Source organism: Thalassophryne amazonica, chromosome 8, assembly GCF_902500255.1.
Source record: "Thalassophryne amazonica chromosome 8, fThaAma1.1, whole genome shotgun sequence".
NCBI lineage: Eukaryota > Metazoa > Chordata > Actinopteri > Batrachoidiformes > Batrachoididae > Thalassophryne > Thalassophryne amazonica.
Genome location: NC_047110.1, coordinates 101,596,144 through 101,614,781, shown reverse-complemented (window position 1 = coordinate 101,614,781; position 18,638 = coordinate 101,596,144). Strand labels below are relative to the sequence as shown.

The 18,638-nt window shown below is 40.7% G+C and overlaps 1 protein-coding gene across 2 annotated transcripts in view; it reads left to right on the top strand.

Moving 5' to 3' along the window:
* Positions 1 to 18,638, top strand: part of gnao1a (guanine nucleotide binding protein (G protein), alpha activating activity polypeptide O, a) — a 335,051-nt gene that overhangs the window by 60,851 nt on the left and 255,562 nt on the right. For both annotated transcript variants that reach the window (XM_034177089.1, XM_034177090.1), the window contains exon 3: positions 15,467 to 15,608. In XM_034177089.1, the coding sequence (XP_034032980.1) occupies positions 15,467 to 15,608 (142 nt within the window). The remainder of the gene's footprint in view (positions 1 to 15,466; positions 15,609 to 18,638) is intronic.

Sequence of the window (18,638 nt, the reverse complement as noted above, 5' to 3'; positions counted from 1 at the left end):
ATGGTTCAGGGTCACCTGATCCAGCCCTAACTATAAGCTTTAGCAAAAAGGAAAGTTTTAAGCCTAATCTTAAAAGTAGAGAGGGTGTCTGTCTCCCTGATCTGAATTGGGAGCTGGTTCCACAGGAGAGGAGCCTGAAAGCTGAAGGCTCTGCCTCCCATTCTACTCTTACAAACCCTAGGAACTACAAGTAAGCCTGCAGTCTGAGAGCGAAGCGCTCTATTGGGGTAATATGGTACTACGAGGTCCCTAAGATAAGATGGGACCTGATTATTCAAAACCTTATAAGTAAGAAGAAGAATTTTAAATTCTATTCTAGAATTAACAGGAAGCCAATGAAGAGAGGCCAATATGGGTGAGATATGCTCTCTCCTTCTAGTCCCCGTCAGTACTCTAGCTGCAGCATTTTGAATTAACTGAAGGCTTTTTAGGGAACTTTTAGGACAACCTGATAATAATGAATTACAATAGTCCAGCCTAGAGGAAATAAATGCATGAATTAGTTTTTCAGCATCACTCTGAGACAAGACCTTTCTGATTTTAGAGATATTGCGTAAATGCAAAAAAGCAGTCCTACATATTTGTTTAATATGCACTTTGAATGACATATCCTGATCAAAAATGACTCCAAGATTTCTCACAGTATTACTAGAGGTCAGGGTAATGCCATCCAGAGTAAGGATCTGGTTAGACACCATGTTTCTAAGATTTGTGGGGCCAAGTACAATAACTTCAGTTTTATCTGAGTTTAAAAGCAGGAAATTAGAGGTCATCCATGTCTTTATGTCTGTAAGACAATCCTGCAGTTTAGCTAATTGGTGTGTGTCCTCTGGCTTCATGGATAGATAAAGCTGGGTATCATCTGCGTAACAATGAAAATTTAAGCAATACCGTCTAATAATACTGCCTAAGGGAAGCATGTATAAAGTGAATAAAATTGGTCCTAGCACAGAACCTTGTGGAACTCCATAATTAACTTTAGTCTGTGAAGAAGATTCCCCATTTACATGAACAAATTGTAATCTATTAGACAAATATGATTCAAACCACCGCAGCGCAGTGCCTTTAATACCTATGGCATGCTCTAATCTCTGTAATAAAATTTTATGGTCAACAGTATCAAAAGCAGCACTGAGATCTAACAGAACAAGCACAGAGATGAGTCCACTGTCCGAGGCCATAAGAAGATCATTTGTAACCTTCACTAATGCTGTTTCTGTACTATGATGAATTCTAAAACCTGACTGAAACTCTTCAAATAGACCATTCCTCTGCAGATGATCAGTTAGCTGTTTTACAACTACCCTTTCAAGAATTTTTGAGAGAAAAGGAAGGTTGGAGATTGGCCTATAATTAGCTAAGATAGCTGGGTCAAGTGATGGCTTTTTAAGTAATGGTTTAATTACTGCCACCTTAAAAGCCTGTGGTACATAGCCAACTAACAAAGATAGATTGATCATATTTAAGATCGAAGCATTAAATAATGGTAGGGCTTCCTTGAGCAGCCTGGTAGGAATGGGGTCTAATAAACATGTTGATGGTTTGGATGAAGTAACTAATGAGAATAACTCAGACAGAACAATCGGAGAGAAAGAGTCTAACCAAATACCGGCATCACTGAAAGCAGCCAAAGATAACGATACGTCTTTGGGATGGTTATGAGTAATTTTTTCTCTAATAGTTAAAATTTTGTTAGCAAAGAAAGTCATGAAGTCATTACTAGTTAAAGTTAATGGAATACTCAGCTCAATAGAGCTCTGACTCTTTGTCAGCCTGGCTACAGTGCTGAAAAGAAACCTGGGGTTGTTCTTATTTTCTTCAATTAGTGATGAGTAGAAAGATGTCCTAGCTTTACGAAGGGCTTTTTTATAGAGCAACAGACTCTTTTTCCAGGCTAAGTGAAGATCTTCTAAATTAGTGAGACGCCATTTCCTCTCCAACTTACGGGTTATCTGCTTTAAGCTACGAGTTTGTGAGTTATACCACGGAGTCAGACACTTCTGATTTAAAGCTCTCTTTTTCAGAGGAGCTACAGCATCCAAAGTTGTCTTCAATGAGGATGTAAAACTATTGACGAGATACTCTATCTCCCTTACAGAGTTTAGGTAGCTACTCTGCACTGTGTTGGTATATGGCATTAGAGAACATAAAGAAGGAATCATATCCTTAAACCTAGTTACAGCGCTTTCTGAAAGACTTCTAGTGTAATGAAACTTATTCCCCACTGCTGGGTAGTCCATCAGAGTAAATGTAAATGTTATTAAGAAATGATCAGACAGAAGGGAGTTATCAGGGAATACTGTTAAGTCTTCTATTTCCATACCATAAGTCAGAACAAGATCTAAGATATGATTAAAGTGGTGGGTGGACTCATTTACTTTTTGAGCAAAGCCAATAGAGTCTAATAATAGATTAAATGCAGTGTTGAGGCTGTCATTCTCAGCATCTGTGTGGATGTTAAAATCGCCCACTATAATTATCTTATCTGAGCTAAGCACTAAGTCAGACAAAAGGTCTGAAAATTCACAGAGAAACTCACAGTAACGACCAGGTGGACGATAGATAATAACAAATAAAACTGGTTTTTGGGACTTCCAATTTGGATGGACAAGACTAAGAGACAAGCTTTCAAATGAATTAAAGCTCTGTCTGGGTTTTGGATTAATTAATAAGCTGGAATGGAAGATTGCTGCTAATCCTCCACCCCGGCCCGTGCTACGAGCATTCTGACAGTTAGTGTGACTCGGGGGTGTTGACTCATTTAAACTAACATATTCATCCTGCTGTAACCAGGTTTCTGTTAGGCAGAATAAATCAATATGTTGATCAATTATTATATCATTTACCAACAGGGACTTAGAAGAGAGAGACCTAATGTTTAATAGACCACATTTAACTGTTTTAGTCTGTGGTGCAGTTGAAGGTGCTATATTATTTTTTCTTTTTGAATTTTTATGCTTAAATAGATTTTTGCTGGTTATTGGTAGTCTGGGAGCAGGCACCGTCTCTACGGGGATGGGGTAATGAGGGGATGGCAGGGGGAGAGAAGCTGCAGAGAGGTGTGTAAGACTACAACTCTGCTTCCTGGTCCCAACCCTGGATAGTCACGGTTTGGAGGATTTAAGAAAATTGGCCAGATTTCTAGAAATGAGAGCTGCTCCATCCAAAGTGGGATGGCTGCCGTCTCTCCTAACAAGACCAGGTTTTCCCCAGAAGCTTTGCCAATTATCTATGAAGCCCACCTCATTTTTTGGACACCACTCAGACAGCCAGCAATTCAAGGAGAACATGCGGCTAAACATGTCACTCCCGGTCTGATTGGGGAGGGGCCCAGAGAAAACTACAGAGTCCGACATTGTTTTTGCAAAGTTACACACCGATTCAATGTTAATTTTAGTGACCTCCGATTGGCGTAACCGGGTGTCATTACTGCCGACGTGAATTACAATCTTACCAAATTTACGCTTAGCCTTAGCCAGCAGTTTCAAATTTCCTTCAATGTCGCCTGCTCTGGCCCCCGGAAGACAATTGACTATGGTTGCTGGTGTCGCTAACTTCACATTTCTCAAAACAGAGTCGCCAATAACCAGAGTTTGATCCTCGGCGGGTGTATCGTCGAGTGGGGAAAAACGGTTAAAGATGTGAACGGGTTGGCGGTGTACACGGGGCTTCTGTTTAGGGCTACGCTTCCTCCTCACAGTCACCCAGTCGGCCTGCTTTCCCGGCTGCTCGGGATCTGCCAGGGGGGAACTAACGGCGGCTAAGCTACCTTGGTCCGCACCGACTACAGGGGCCTTGCTAGCTGTAGAATTTTCCACGGTGCGGAGCCGAGTCTCCAATTCGCCCAGCCTGGCCTCCAAAGCTACGAATAAGCTACACTTATTACAAGTACCATTACTGCTAAAGGAGGCCGAGGAATAACTAAACATTTCACACCCAGAGCAGAAAAGTGCGGGAGAGACAGGAGAAGCCGCCATGCTAAATCGGCTAAGAGCTAGTAGCTACGCTAAGCTAGCGGATTCCTAAAAACACGCAAAGCGAATAATGTGTAAATAATTTAGAGGTGATTCAGCAGAAGGAGTGCTTTAGTTAAGGCACGTAAAGATTACACTGGGAAACAAATCGTAATCTAGATAACTAGATCAATCTAACTGCGCAGATCAAACAGCTAACAGATACAGAAAAACACCGCTGTGCTCCGGAACAAGAAGTGATACAATACCGCAGTGAGAGCCGACCACCAGTAGAGTCAAGTAAAAAAGTAAAAAAAAAAAAAATAAATAAAAAGGTAAAAAAGTAAAAAAGTCTTGAAAAAGACTATTAGTTCAAAGTCCAAAGCAGCAGGTAGCAGTCTCTGTGTAAACAGTCCCAACAGAGAGCCAAAATTAACAGATACAGCAAAACACCGCTGTGCTCCGGAACAGGAAGTGATACAATACCGCAGTGAGAGCCAAACTCAGAGCCAAAGACAAAGCAGCACAACGCAACAGGAGAAACACCACCGTTGGAAGCCTTAAGGACAAGTTGGAACATGCCCAACTCTTAAACAATTTCTCAGATACTCACTCCACTGAAAGCCATCAAAAGCCGCCTGGATTTTACAAATGGTTATCAACACGGAGGTGTTTTTCCTGTGGCGGAGCATCGCGGCGGCTGCAAGCCAACGTGCGAATCCGCCCGCACGTCTTTCATTAAAAACAATCTCCTTTAACAGTGGAATATCCGGATAAAATGCTGAAACTGACTTCTTCTGAAACTTCTCTGTTCACTCATGACGTCAACAGAGGCTTAAATGTGGAGGTTTTCAGCTTGAAACAGGCTGACGACGGCGCTTGGGAGCGCTGCGCGACGTCCCACTCAGTGGGAAGTCCTTAAAGCGACAGAATCACTTCAAAATCTCTCATCACCCGTTAAAATTTTCACTGAAAACCAGCTGAATTTTTCGAACCGTGTCCACTTCGATGTGCCTCACAGGTTTTGAAAAAATTTTGATCAAACAAAGCGACAGTCTCTCAACAACTTCTCAGACAAAGGAATTCCGACGAGGGGGCTGGACGACTCCTCCCACAAGGAGTGCTCACAGGCGAATGACGTCACCGACAGGCGTGGAAAAACTCACGCATGCGCACGAGGGTTCAAGCATGTCTGACGTACAAACATATGAATGAAATCCATATAGTTTTTGAAAAAAATAAAAAGGACCTATACTTTATGGACAGACCTCGTAGATAGATAGATAGATGCAGGCTGACGCTTTTGTGTCTTTGATTATCACTGTATGTTGGAGTTGAAAACGTGGTGAATATGAGTTTGTGGTGTAGCAAAACAGGACAATACTTTGTTCCAGCCTGGATATTTTTCACACAAGACATCGCATTAACACCTGCATGTATTCATGCATTTTATGCCGCTTGTCCGGGTCCCAGTGGCAGCAGACCAAGCAGCTCCAAACACACTTCCTGATCCTTGGACAAGTCCTCGTGCTTTTCCTGAGGGAAACTTTGTAATTATCCATGTCCCCCTTGCAAAAGAGATCTCCATCTCAATGGGACTACCCTGGTTAAATAAAGATAAAATTATGATGCTTGGATTTTGGAAGAAATAAATTTTGTCAGTGTTGTGAAATTTGAAAGGCCTACATCTTTAAGAAATAAATACAAATATATGTCCATCACAATCGCTTCAGTTCTGATGTTAACAATAAATCAGTCAAAATCATGCATAGTTTCAAAGTCAAGGGGCTAAAAAATGTCCATCCAATAGGTTTTAAACAATACTTTCAAAGTTGCATCTGATTGTATGTATTTGTCAGGTCATAAGTCATGGGTAAGAACATTGATATCTTTAATAATTATATCGGTTATGAGCATTTTCGCATAAAGTAACGTGACAAGTTCAAGCTTTCTCAGTTTTAACTTCACACTGTGCGAGATGGATAAAATAAAATATTTATTTGAATAAATGTTCATTGTAATAGTCTGTACTAATGCAGAACATCTCAGATCACGTTCTAGCTGATTTGATGAGCACATCGGCTTATTTGCCGCACACTTCTAATGCTGTGCAACAAGCTGTTCATGCCAGTGAAAGACCCAACAGCAGAAAAAAACATTGTGGGGAAAATACTTCATGAAGTCATTATGATGTATCATAAAATGTGCTGATTGCCTCCGTTAATCCTCTATTGGCACCTTCGTGCAGTTGGAGGGTTTTGTTTGTTTGTTTTGTTTTTCTTTGTAGCCAGAGTCTGAGTGTTAAAGCTAAATTTTAACACTCAGATATCAGCACAAAAGTACCTCGTGTGATTATCTTTTAGGAAATGACACGTGTTTCAAATAAATACCCACTGCCTTGACTGTCTGCAGTGCCGGCTCCACGGTGACATCGTAGAATCGTATCTTGGTTAAACTGTCCATGTGGCTGTTGATCTGTCCATCTGTCATTCTTGGTGTGAAACTAAGCTGCGTCAAAGTGCAAATTGTGCCAGACCTGCAGGAAAATGCAGACCCAGACGCACACAGGGCGCCGTCTTTGCTGACACAAGGCCTTGTAGATTGGGTAATGAGAAAATGCTCTCATGCATGAAAAGTCACATCAGCAGGCACGCTAACCGCACACACAAACACACGCAGACAATTCTGCAATGATTCAGTGGTCTTTGGACATCAGCATACTTTTTTTTTTTTGTGTGTGTGATTTTTGCTTCTGTACGAATGGAATTTAAGTGAGACAGTCAAAATGTGCTCGTCATTCAGATTTTCAGCTTTAACTTGAGGGCTTTAAAAAAATATCACATGAACCTTTAACCCTCAACAGTACACACCTTGAGACTTATTAATAATGTGCACCTGGGGTACACGTGGACCCCACCTGAATTTTTTGGTCATTCATTCATTCATTTTCTGACACATATCCGCGTCCGAGTGGCAGTGGCAGCAGACCAAGGAGCTTTTTGGTTTTTAATACGATTAACTTTTTTTAGGCCATTCTATATTGATAATTTATTATTTATTTTTTATGGCAAATTTTAGACTTACTTTTTTTTATGAGAAGCTAATTTGTTGCAAATAATTTCCACTAAAGAGGTCTAGAATTATGGTTAATAACAGTATTTTACCATTGTGTTTTAAAAAGTTATGGCAAAAAGTGGCCAAAATTGTCAGGTGTAGATCACAATTGAAACCATGATGATTATTCTTGAAGAACCAATGTTTTTCTGTCTTCTTTCGGGAGTTTTGGTGAAGTGTGGTATGAAGGAAGAGAATTAAAGAAAAAACAAACACAGCAGTTGTGTATCAGTGAGACTACCTGTATAAATAAAAAAAAATCCTGATATACAATGTGATAGGGCTGCCAGTTTGAAGTGTCTGTTGACTGAAGCCTGAAGAAAACAGTGTTTATGATCTGATTTAAAAAAAAAAAAAAGTAAACATTTCAGTATACAAAAATAAATGTTTATCTGTCTCTACAAATACAAGTTAGCTTATTAAAATAGTTTAATAAATGCTGTGACTACAATCACAAATTATTTGACACCATTAAATGGCTGGCAACCAGCATATAATGTGTACAGTGCAATCAGAGATAAGGTTTTTTTTTTTTTTTTTTTTTTGGTTCCTGTTTGTGACAGATTTTTGTGTGACAAATCAGCTGTCTGCAGACAGAAACCACAAAACAAGCTTCTCCTTCTGTGAGAGTGATTAGTTTTGCACCGTCTGATTTGTTGCTTGAAGAAGGCACTGCAGTGACGACTGTTATGTGTTGACGCGGATTGAGGAGCGAACCTGCGTCAGACAGGACCCAGCGCTAAAAATAACCAGAAAACGGTTCCAAACAAAAACTATTTATTATACACCTGTGTTTAAAAGTGTAACAACATAAAAAAAACAACGTCCCTCTGGTGGAGTTATCGTGGCTCGCTCTCCAGCGCCCGCAAGGATTAAAGCCGGCGCTCCTGGACTTCCTACCACCGCCAAACACCCCCCAGGTGGACACGACAAACTGATTCTCTGTGAAGCAAAGAGACGGTGAGGTAAATCAACAGATACAACTATATCTTCCAATAAACACACGCTGCCAGCAACACACTCAGGTCAGTGTCCTTTCTTTTACTTTATGCAAATGAGCAGCCTCTCACAACAAGTGGAGGATCACTTATCCTTCACGCCACAGCAGTGAGAAGCAAACTACGCAATTCTCTTTACAATTCCAGTACACTGTGTAACAAAACACCAAGTTACTATCAACAAGTACTTAAACACTTAATTACCTTTCGTGTGTGCTGACAGCATGTGTCCTCACCCCTCCCTGCTTCACGGGCTCGATGTGTCAAAACCCAGGCGCGGTCCTCAGCGTCTCACAAACGAACGTCACAAGGTCGAGTTCCCGGCAGTTCTGCTTGAATCACACATGACTTAAATGCAGAACGCCATCCAATTATCTGCTTCAGCTGCAAGTCGTCCAGGTTGCACGTGAGCACCAAGCACAGGTGCTTTCCATGATGTTGATGAGGGTGAAGACTCTTCAGCCAGCACCTTCTTCACAGACAAATCAGCCCTCATGCCACCTGGAGAGCAAAGAAAAGAAAAGAACACCAAAACATCCAGCCACGCCCCCCCCAACACACAACAGACGACTATAGTTCTGGCTTGAAAAGATCAATTTGCCGATTTTTAAATTGATTCTTATTTTAATTCCCACATATCGATTAGCACATCCAAAGATTGTTTTTTTTTTTTTTGTTTTTTTTTTAAATATATATTTATGTACTTCTCGCCAGCATTGGAACTTCATCTCTGAGGAAAAGACGCTGCAGTTGGGCCATTGCTCTGTTTCCGAGGGTGTGAAAATGATCGTTTCTCTACATTGATTGTGGAACTGCTGGTTCTGATTAAGAAGCAACATGTCCACAATTTATTTTTCAACCTCTGTCAAGTCAGTCATGAGGACCGGGACGCTTGTCTGTTGTGGGCAAGACAAGAGAATCGTCTGCTGTTTAATTCACACAGTAGTGTTTGTTTGTTTTCTTTCGTTCCTCATAACTTGCCTTTTCCGTGGGATCGCGTACAAAGGTTCTCTGGTGTGGACGTCTTTTCCCCCATCACTCGCTGCGTGGCTGTGGGAGAAGACTGACTGAAAAGTCTATCTGTGTGGCTGTGGGAGAAGATATCCTGCAGCGTGCCGCTCTGCAGACGCGAGTGTTTGTAGGTGAGACCGGGACTGTTTGCCCATGGAACATTTTTAATTTATAACTTTCCTGCATTTTGAGGGCCAAATTTTGTGAAGTAAAGCCATAGTTTGTTTTTGTTTTTTTTATCTTTGTTATAGCCTTACTTTAAAGCCAAAATAAACAATTAAGACAGGCCAAAACATGGAAGAGTGTAGAAATGTACCTGTGTTAGGGCCAATGAACCAGGTACCTCTGGTGCCCTCTTTTGGCTGCCCTGGATCTGTTCAGTAATTCTGGCCTTCGCTATGTTTGTAAAATAAAAATACTGTCATTCTGGCAGGGGGGTTGGTCTGTGCCATCAGTCTTATAGCCATCATTAACTGCCAATACTTCATTAATTTGCTGTCAGATGTCAATATAATACTACTATGTTGCATAACTAAACAATTAGGTACCAGCTCAAAAAACGGTTTTAATAACACTAACCCAAATCAAGATCAGATTGAATTTAATCAAATCCAAATAATCGATTCTGAATCTTAAGAATCGGAATCAAATTGATTATTTAAATTTGTTCTAGTGATGACGCAGCATGTTGTGAGGGAACATCAGTTTTGGCATTCTGGTCATTTCTTTGGGCATGATCTAGCACAAAGGTGCCTCAGTGTTGAGGATCCCAGTAACTGGAGAAGTCCAAGGGGGCACCCACATCTCACTTCAGCTATATGGTTACTTTCAAGCAGGAGTGATAGACTGCTTGTCTGCCTGTGTGGTTGCTGTCCAGGACACAGGATGACTTGGTTCTTCTACTTCTAAGCATGAGATTATTGAAGTGTGTGAGAAGGTCTGCAAAAATTCTGTTAGTAACTCCATAAAAGCAGATGCAGTTGAGGCCCAGGAAACAATAAAAAAAAAAAGTTTTTTACTGACTGGGTGTTTAAGTGTTCACTGGCGTTACATTCTTCTCCCATTTCAGAAGCTTCAATGCACTTTTTTTTTTTTTTTTTTTGTAAAGTGCACAATGCCATCTCTGTGTTTTCTGTTTCTAAAACAGTTTCAGCACTGATTGCAGCCTGCACTTTAAATTATGGCTCTGCTACATGACAGTTGGACAAATTACAGTCAGAATGCGAGCTGATTGGCACGACATTAAGGCAGAGAGAGTCCAGAGTCTAAAGGCTACAAATAATTCCAGTTAAAATGGATACTTAAAATGGGCAGTAAATCAATTTAAGAAGGCAAAGCTTAGCAGCAATGAAGTGACCATGTCTGTCATGTCTGTTGGAGCCACTTAAGATAGAATTTCTCAAGCTGTTGGTGATCCATATGGTGGAAGATGGACTACGACAGTTGTGTTTTCGACTGCAACATGCAAGTTTGCATTTCCACCAGGGCCAGGCTGTGGCTCTGCAGGTTTGTGTGGTTTTGCATCATAGGGATGAGAATGAGTTTCCAGTGTGTAGATCTGTGCTTTGGTCTTCTGCATGAAAGTCACTGATGGAAATAGAAGCCCGGTGTATTTATATAAGAGTGGTAGGCTGCCTGATTGATCTGAAACATTACACTGCCTGGGATTGTGCCTTCCCCAGGACCACAAATGCACACAGGACAACATGACATAAATATGGGGGCACACAGTCACACACACAGTCATTTTATTCAAATGAAAGCACATACGACAGTTCACCATGGCTGTGCATGATTGAAGCCATATGATTCTATAAAAATAATGCATGTCTATGATCATTCACCACGTTATGAAACCACCTTGGGTCCTAGATGGCAGTGACCCAGATACACAACCGGCTATGACCATTGAGTGTATATGGCAGCACGGTGGCTTAGTGGTGAGCACTGTTGCCTCACAGCAATAAGGTCATGGGATCGATTCCCACTTGTGGAGTTTGAATGTTCCCCCCATGTGTGCATGGGTTTCCTCCAGGTGCTTTGGTTTCCTCCCACTTTTAAAGACATGCAGGTATGGTGAATTGGAAACCTTAATTGTCCAGGTCTCCCTTGCAAAAGAGATCTCGATCTCCACGGGACTACCCTGATTAAATTAAAATATATGTCGCTATGTATGCGAACCCTCTGTGACATCACCATAGATTGTTTTTGTTTGTTGAAGAAGCCCATGCTTACTTTGCCTGCATCCCGACCAACCTACTATGGGTGGGCGGGTGGAGGTGGCGTGTGGATGAGATGCTGCATGATGTCACTCATAGGTTTTCTCAAGAAACCTGGAACAGCCATTTTGAAGCTCAAAAAGTGCTGCTTTGGGTGTTGTCATGTTGGCAGTGCCTATGTCGCCTACATCCCGACCATCCTATAAATAGGTAAAGAGGCGGAGCGTGACCAAGACCCGTGTGACTTGGACGGTATGATTGAAGCCCGAACACACCCCATCTCCAAACAAGCTGAAGCTAACAGGCTAACCTTTGTTTAGTTGTTATATTAAAGCAATATTTTTGGGGGGACTGAGTGGTGGTTTTCATGACGGGTGGCTTAGGTGTGGGTATTAACAATGTATTACCTCAATAATTTTGAATTAATTGGACTTGACATCATCAACAAGAGAATTTGCACCCTGGGAGAACTCAGCACAGGTTAAGAACTCAGCCCTGGTCAGAGTTAGGTTTATGGTTGGGATAGGCGTAGGGGTAGGATTAGCCCTGAGCCCAGTTCACATCTGGGCCCGAGTTCACATCAGGCCAGCTTCTTCTGTATCCCAGCCACAGCTAGCAGTCTCTGCTAGCATAGAGTGACCATATTTTGGTTACCAAAAACCAAGACACTTGGCCTGGTGATGAGATACTCAAAATGATACTGAAGTTTACTCAAAGATGCTCATTGCTCAAAGATGAAAAACAATGAAAACCAGGACATTTTCATCACCTTGTTTAAAAAAAAAAAAAAAAAAAAAAAAAGACAGGACGTGAAAATAGGACATATCCTGGAAAAACAGGACGTTTGGTCACCCTGTGCTAGCGGAGCATACTAGCTATCACTCAAAGTGACCACACCCTTTATTATGCATAACTTTATGGCTTAAAACTTCCTAAACTAATGAGTTATTTAAAAAAAAGAAAAGTTACTCAGTACAGTTGTCATGAAGGAGGAAACTAGCTATACAGACCGTCATTTTTTTTTTTTTTTTTTTTCCAGGCTGTAAACAAGATTATTTCTCGTACATCATTGGGCATTTTACCATGGGCTTCTATGGGAATCTGCTGGTTTTTGGAGCCAGCCCGAAGCAAAACAGCCCAAAGAAACGCACCATATGTCCCAAATGTCACAGCTGACATTCCGTCATCTTGCAATTAATACTCCTCATTCGAGTAACCCATCATGGACACAAAATCTTTCCAGCAGTACCCAAAAATCCTCCCAAGAGACCTTTTACCAAAGACATCTGTGGATGCAGGGTGAAGAGAGAACAGTGAGGTAACAGAGGAGGTTTACAGATGTGGTGAAGGAGGACATGCATGTGTAGAAGACGGTGAGACAGAGAAGAATGATCTTCTGCATTGACAACCCCTTTTATGGAAACTGATCACATTCAGATCTGTGAATCAGGAAGTCTGGACGTGTGTGTGGTTCATTCTGTTGATCTGTGATGCTAACGTTAGTTCATGTGTCCAGAGCGAGAAGTTCCATGCGGTGTTGCTTCTTCTGTGCTTCTGTCTGCCTTTTTTTTTTTCTTTTTTTTTTTGCAGCCTGTCTGTTGGCGTGCGCTTCTGTTGTTTGCAGTGACAGACAGCGTGACATTTAAAACAGCAGGACAGGCTGCTGATAGCACGGTGCTCCTAAATGTCAACTTAGCCTAGTGGTTACGGACCCTCCACTCATCCTCACATCCTGCCCCACCCTGTGTGCTGCTCTCACTTGCACACACATAATGAGCTTCCTAGCACACGTCCATCTTACTCTTTTTCTTTCTTTCCAAGGGTGCATTACAAAGCATTCACATTTCCAGCACTTGCATCATTGCATTCTCTCCTTCGAATTCAAGAGCTTCAAGGAAATAAAAAGAGGAAAACCGTTTTAAGGCAAACTGTCGTCGCATGCAACGTCTACTTCTGATCAGAGCGGAACTTCTGGATCAACTGCTCGTTTGACAGAGAGCGACTCTGTGGGTGATCGAACAATTGTGTTGCATGAGTTTGTATTAGCACACAGAATATTATGTACTGTCAAACTAATCACTATGGATCCGTTCTCTGTGACATTTATTTGACCTTTTGCATCAAAGGAAGAAGGTCTATAGGTCGGATTTTTTTTTTTTTACGTTTATTTAACCAAGTAAGTTATTAAGAAAAAAAAATCTTATTTACAGTACCGACCTGGTGATTGTATTGCCAAAGCCCAGTTCTTTTTCGTGTGCAGTTTGTATGTTTGAGTTCATATCTGATGTTATTTGGGGAACTGCAGGGGGGATTTACAATGCGGCTCAAAAATACTCACTTTTTCTTTACCGCTTTAAAAACACAGATTATCTGTTTAAATTTCAGCATTATTTTGACCCCAAAATGCTAAATTTTTTTCTTAGAAATGCATATTTAAACAGTGGCGTTGTCTTGTTTTCAGGGTCATTAAAATAGCACTTTCATGGTCAAACCGCTTTACAGTGAGAGACACACACACACCAGTGTCAGGGTGCTGCCATGTCAGGTGCTCACTACTTTCCAATACGTCCGCATTACAGTATATTGCGTACAGTGCATACAACATACCATGTACATCTGCAGTGGAAGGGTATTCCAAGTAACGCTGAAAGCTAAGACTGAAGCAACTCACCCCTCCAACTAGCTTACAGTGCTTCATGATGGAGACATACAGTGTTCGTCTTGAAAATAGAATGCATCAAACGTTGTGTAAATTAACTGCTAACTGTGGAGAAGTTACCATTCAAGCTTTATGCTCACGCTCAAATGTCATTCAATAAACAACTCTCAAGCAGCCAAGAAATACAGAGTGAGAGTGTATTGTTAGAAGATGGCAAGCCCAACCAGACTATCTTAAAAATGCTAACAGCCAGAAAATCTTAATTATTATAAAAGCAGAAGTCTGACAGTACATGGTTGTGAAAAAAAATATGAGGCCAATGACGCACTTTTATTGGTAATATTTTCAAATATAAGCATTTTCTTTTTTTTTTTTTTTGGTATTCAGGAAGTCTTTCCACAAATGTCTTTTTCTCATCACTCATCTTATATTCAGAGCCATGCAGTAGGTTTTGTAGCCCACTTGTGTGATTTCACAAAGGAAAATGATGTTTTATGTTGTCCAGCATATCCAGGTAAATGGACTGCATTTATATAGCACTTTTCCATCTGAGTCACACACTCAAAGCGCTTTGCTTTGAGTGTCTGACTCAAAATAATGCCTCACATTCACCCCAATGTCAGGGTGCTGCCATACAAGGCACTCACTACACACCGGGAGCAACTAGGAGATTAAGGACCTTACCCAAGGGCCCTTAGTGCTTTTCCAGTCAGACTGGGATTTGAACCAAGGATCCTCTGGTTTCAAGCCCAACGCTTAACCACGAGACCATCACCTCCCCAGGTATTTTAACTGGATCTTGAAAAACTGGTTTTGATATTCATTGTTTCTCTGCCTATGCCATGACTAACTTCAGACTCCCGGCCACCTTTCAGGATTTTTCAGGATGTTCAGTCTCGTTCCTGGATGTGATTATTTCTGCACGTCACGTGGCTCATGTCCAGTGGGTTACTACGTCTTCAAGCGGTGTGTTCGATCACATTCGTGGGCATCTGCAATCTTGATGTGGTGGTTTGTCACGGTTACAGACCGTAACCTCCCAGGATGCATATCTGTGAAAATGAGGGATTACCACTTCCTTGTAGTCCTCTGGTCCACACAGGATCCTTTTATTTTTCTTTATTGTATGTATCCATGTACTATTTCTTGTGTTTATTTGTACAGCTACTGACATTTTCAAAGAATTCCAAGAGTGATTTTTGCGGTGTGCTTCTTTTTTGCATAGTGATCTTTTTTGTGCACGCTCAACACCAACACCACTGCCGGTGCGTTCATTGAATGCAAACACACCTGATGCATACAGTCTTTGTTTTATGTACTACATGTGTGAAGGAGATTCTCCAGACAATGGACAATGTGTTTTCCCTGTAGGACACATGGGAAAACACATTTATTGTATGTTGTTACTTTGTACTTTCAGCCCGCACATGTCATCGTTGGATTGGCGTGCACATAGGTGGTCATGTTCCAAACTGTCTGATTCAGTCGTCTCGTGCATGTTTGTGTGTGTAGGATCATCCACGAGGACGGTTTCTCTGGCGATGACGTAAAGCAGTACAAGCCGGTTGTTTACAGCAACACCATCCAGTCTCTGGCTGCCATCGTCCGTGCTATGGACACTCTGGGCCTGGAGTATGGAGACAAAGAGCGCAAGGTCAGCAACCGTCCCCATGCACAAACAAGCGCACACATTCGCCTGATACATACAAGCACTTTTCATGAAATATGCAGCTCATAATCACATGCAATGCTTCAAAATAAATGAGGGTCCCCAATCAAACATTCAAAGTTTATTTTCCCAAATCCCAAAGTTGAGTAAATAAAGGAGCTAATCAAGGTAAATCACTCAAACTGGGGCTGCAGATGTGGAGCTTCGAGTCCTGAATACAGCTTGTTAATGGTGGATAGACACCTTTTACTCATTACGATTGCTTTGTTGAAGCAATCTGTGTCTGAAGTGTGGGTGAAATAGTGAGCGCAGAATTCCACGCCACAAATTCCCTGTAGAGAAAGATAAAGACGGCCTGTGCCAAACTGTGTTTAGATGTTTTTAAACTGCTACACACACACACGCACGCGCACACACACCTGCATGCATGCTCCTCTTTATAAAGCATAATCAACATGAAATTTAATCACGTTGAAGTGGCTCATAGTCTGTTATCAGTGGACTGTGCAACACACCTGATGAACATTCAGACAAATGCAAATGACTCGCGTAGGCTTTCCATCGATAGTCACCCGTTAGCATGCTCCATGTGACGGTCGCCATATGTGGGTGTTGTTATAGAATGTTTGGGCGCTTTAATGGTTTGCAAACCAGATGTCAGATGTCTAATAAACAAATGACAAGCTGCAGTTTGTTGGCAACACTGATTTCTGTCAGAACACAAAGCATCACTTCAGACCATCGTGCTCCATTATGGCGTTCTGTTTTATGTCTGTTTAGATAAATGCTTTGCGTGATGAGGTTTACATCATTAACTGGGTTATGGAAATTACTGCCGTTTGCTTTAATCACGCAGCCTGTATTGATTTAGCGCAGTAATTGGTGCTATATGAAGTAAATAAGCTGCATTTTAACACTGTTGTCATTGTTTATGACATCACTTCCTGTATTATACGCTTCTAAAAAATTGGACTAATCATTTGAAGTGGATGGAAGTTAAATTGCATGAAGGTTTTTGGAAAATGCCCCTTTTTTAATAATTTTTGGGAAGAGGCATATGGACATTTAAGAAGGTAAACAATAATCAGTTTTCTCAAATTTAACATGAAAACTTGAGTTATTTTTGATTCACTGCCCTAAACAAAGCTGTTAAACATATTTGCAGATGATTGCTTGGTATTGAAACCTGATTAAATATAACCTGATCTAGTTTCATCACCTTAAAGAAATTGTTTTTAATGCTGAAAACTGGTCACATTTTACCTGTCTGTTTGTTTGTGAACAGCCTGGAGCCCACAATTTTTCATATATCATTATGAAATTTTTTTTAACTGCAGATTCGTATCCTGATAGACAAGAACTGATTCAGTTTTCAAGGTCATAGGTCAAAGTCTGGAAAAATATTGAATCTGAATAATTATTCAAAAATTGATAACTCTGTTAAAAAAAAATCAGATTTCTTTCATGTTTGAGCGCATTATGTAGGACGGTATCCTTTATCAGCTGACAAAGGTTGATCAGGATCTGATCCAGTTTACAGATTTTGTGGCCATTTAAATTTAACATTGAAAATCCAGTTTAATGTATATTTTACATTATATCTTAATCAAACATGCCTCAATCACTCTCATATTTGAAAGAGAGTTGCAACCTGGCACTTAATGTCACCTGACAAAGTTTGATCTGGATCTGAACCAGACTGTGGATTTTGTGGACATTTGAATTTAATATTGGAAAGCCCATTTGGTGTACATTTTACATTCTATCTCAGTCAGAAGTGTCTCAGTCACTCTCATTTGTGGCAGTGAAGTGCAAACTGGCACTCTCAATGAACAGACTAAGTTTGATCCGCATCTGAGCCGTATTGCGGATTTAGCAGATATTTTATTTTTAGCATTGAAAAGCCCTTTTCATCTATATTTTGTACAGTGTTTTAGCTTATGAAAAGCCACTTCTAACAGGACTTTGACCTTGAATAATTTTTTCAAAGGTCAAAATGTGTGGAATTGGAAACTAGTGTTGGTGGAGGTTTGCGCTATATGAGTGCGATGCTGTAGTTTATAAATGTTACACATGTTGCAGAATTTCAGTGTTTGTCAGTTTAAAGTTTTGTTGTTTTGTTGTCACAGCATCACAAATCTGGTGTGTCAGTACAGTTGTAAAGTTCAAGAGTGATGTGAGAACACCACAATATTAACAGTTTTACACTTTATGATGAAATTTCTATGATAGATTATGCTTATTTGAACATGCTGCAAATAGGAGCAAGGTCAGCTGCATATTGGCGAAGTTTTCAAAAGATGTTTATAAAAAATCTATCAAGATTCGTCACCCAGAAACATGACTTCATTCATCTTTTGAATAAATAACTTTTGAATTGGTATATAAAAATTGTTAGTCATGGACTAGAAGTGTAGAAGGCTTTGACAAGCTGTTTGTGACGCCTCATCATCACTCTGGCTTTTGCATTAGGTTTGGGTAGGTTAGGGTAGGTCTAGTAGGTTTGGGTGCCAACTGACTCTGTCAAACTAGTGCCAAAGTTCCTTCTTGCCAGGCTAAGTTAGTCCTGCCTCATTATCCACTAAACCTTGAAGTACACAGGTTCAATGTATGACGCTAATTGGGGATTATTGCTCTAATCCATAATCCTCTATGATCAACTGATGAACTGAAGAGCATCCGTTGGGTCTCCATTTTGAGCCAGGGGAGATGATTAATCGTTGACCCAGTGTACAAAACTCACCTGACTCCCTGGTTAAAGGTGCTGATGTTCTTGTGATCTGTGCACTTATGATCTGTCATGTTATATATCAATTTGAAGGTTGCACGTTTGTAAAAGGTGGAGCATTGATACTTCTTGAAATGCATTTCGGTATTTCACATGTACTAAATGTATTTGACCGGGTCACCACAATGCACATCCTTCAATCCTATGGATGTATAAAAAATGACTTGCTAATCAAATAATAAGTTATGTCAGCAAAAAGCCATTTAAATATTTATTGGAGCCCGACC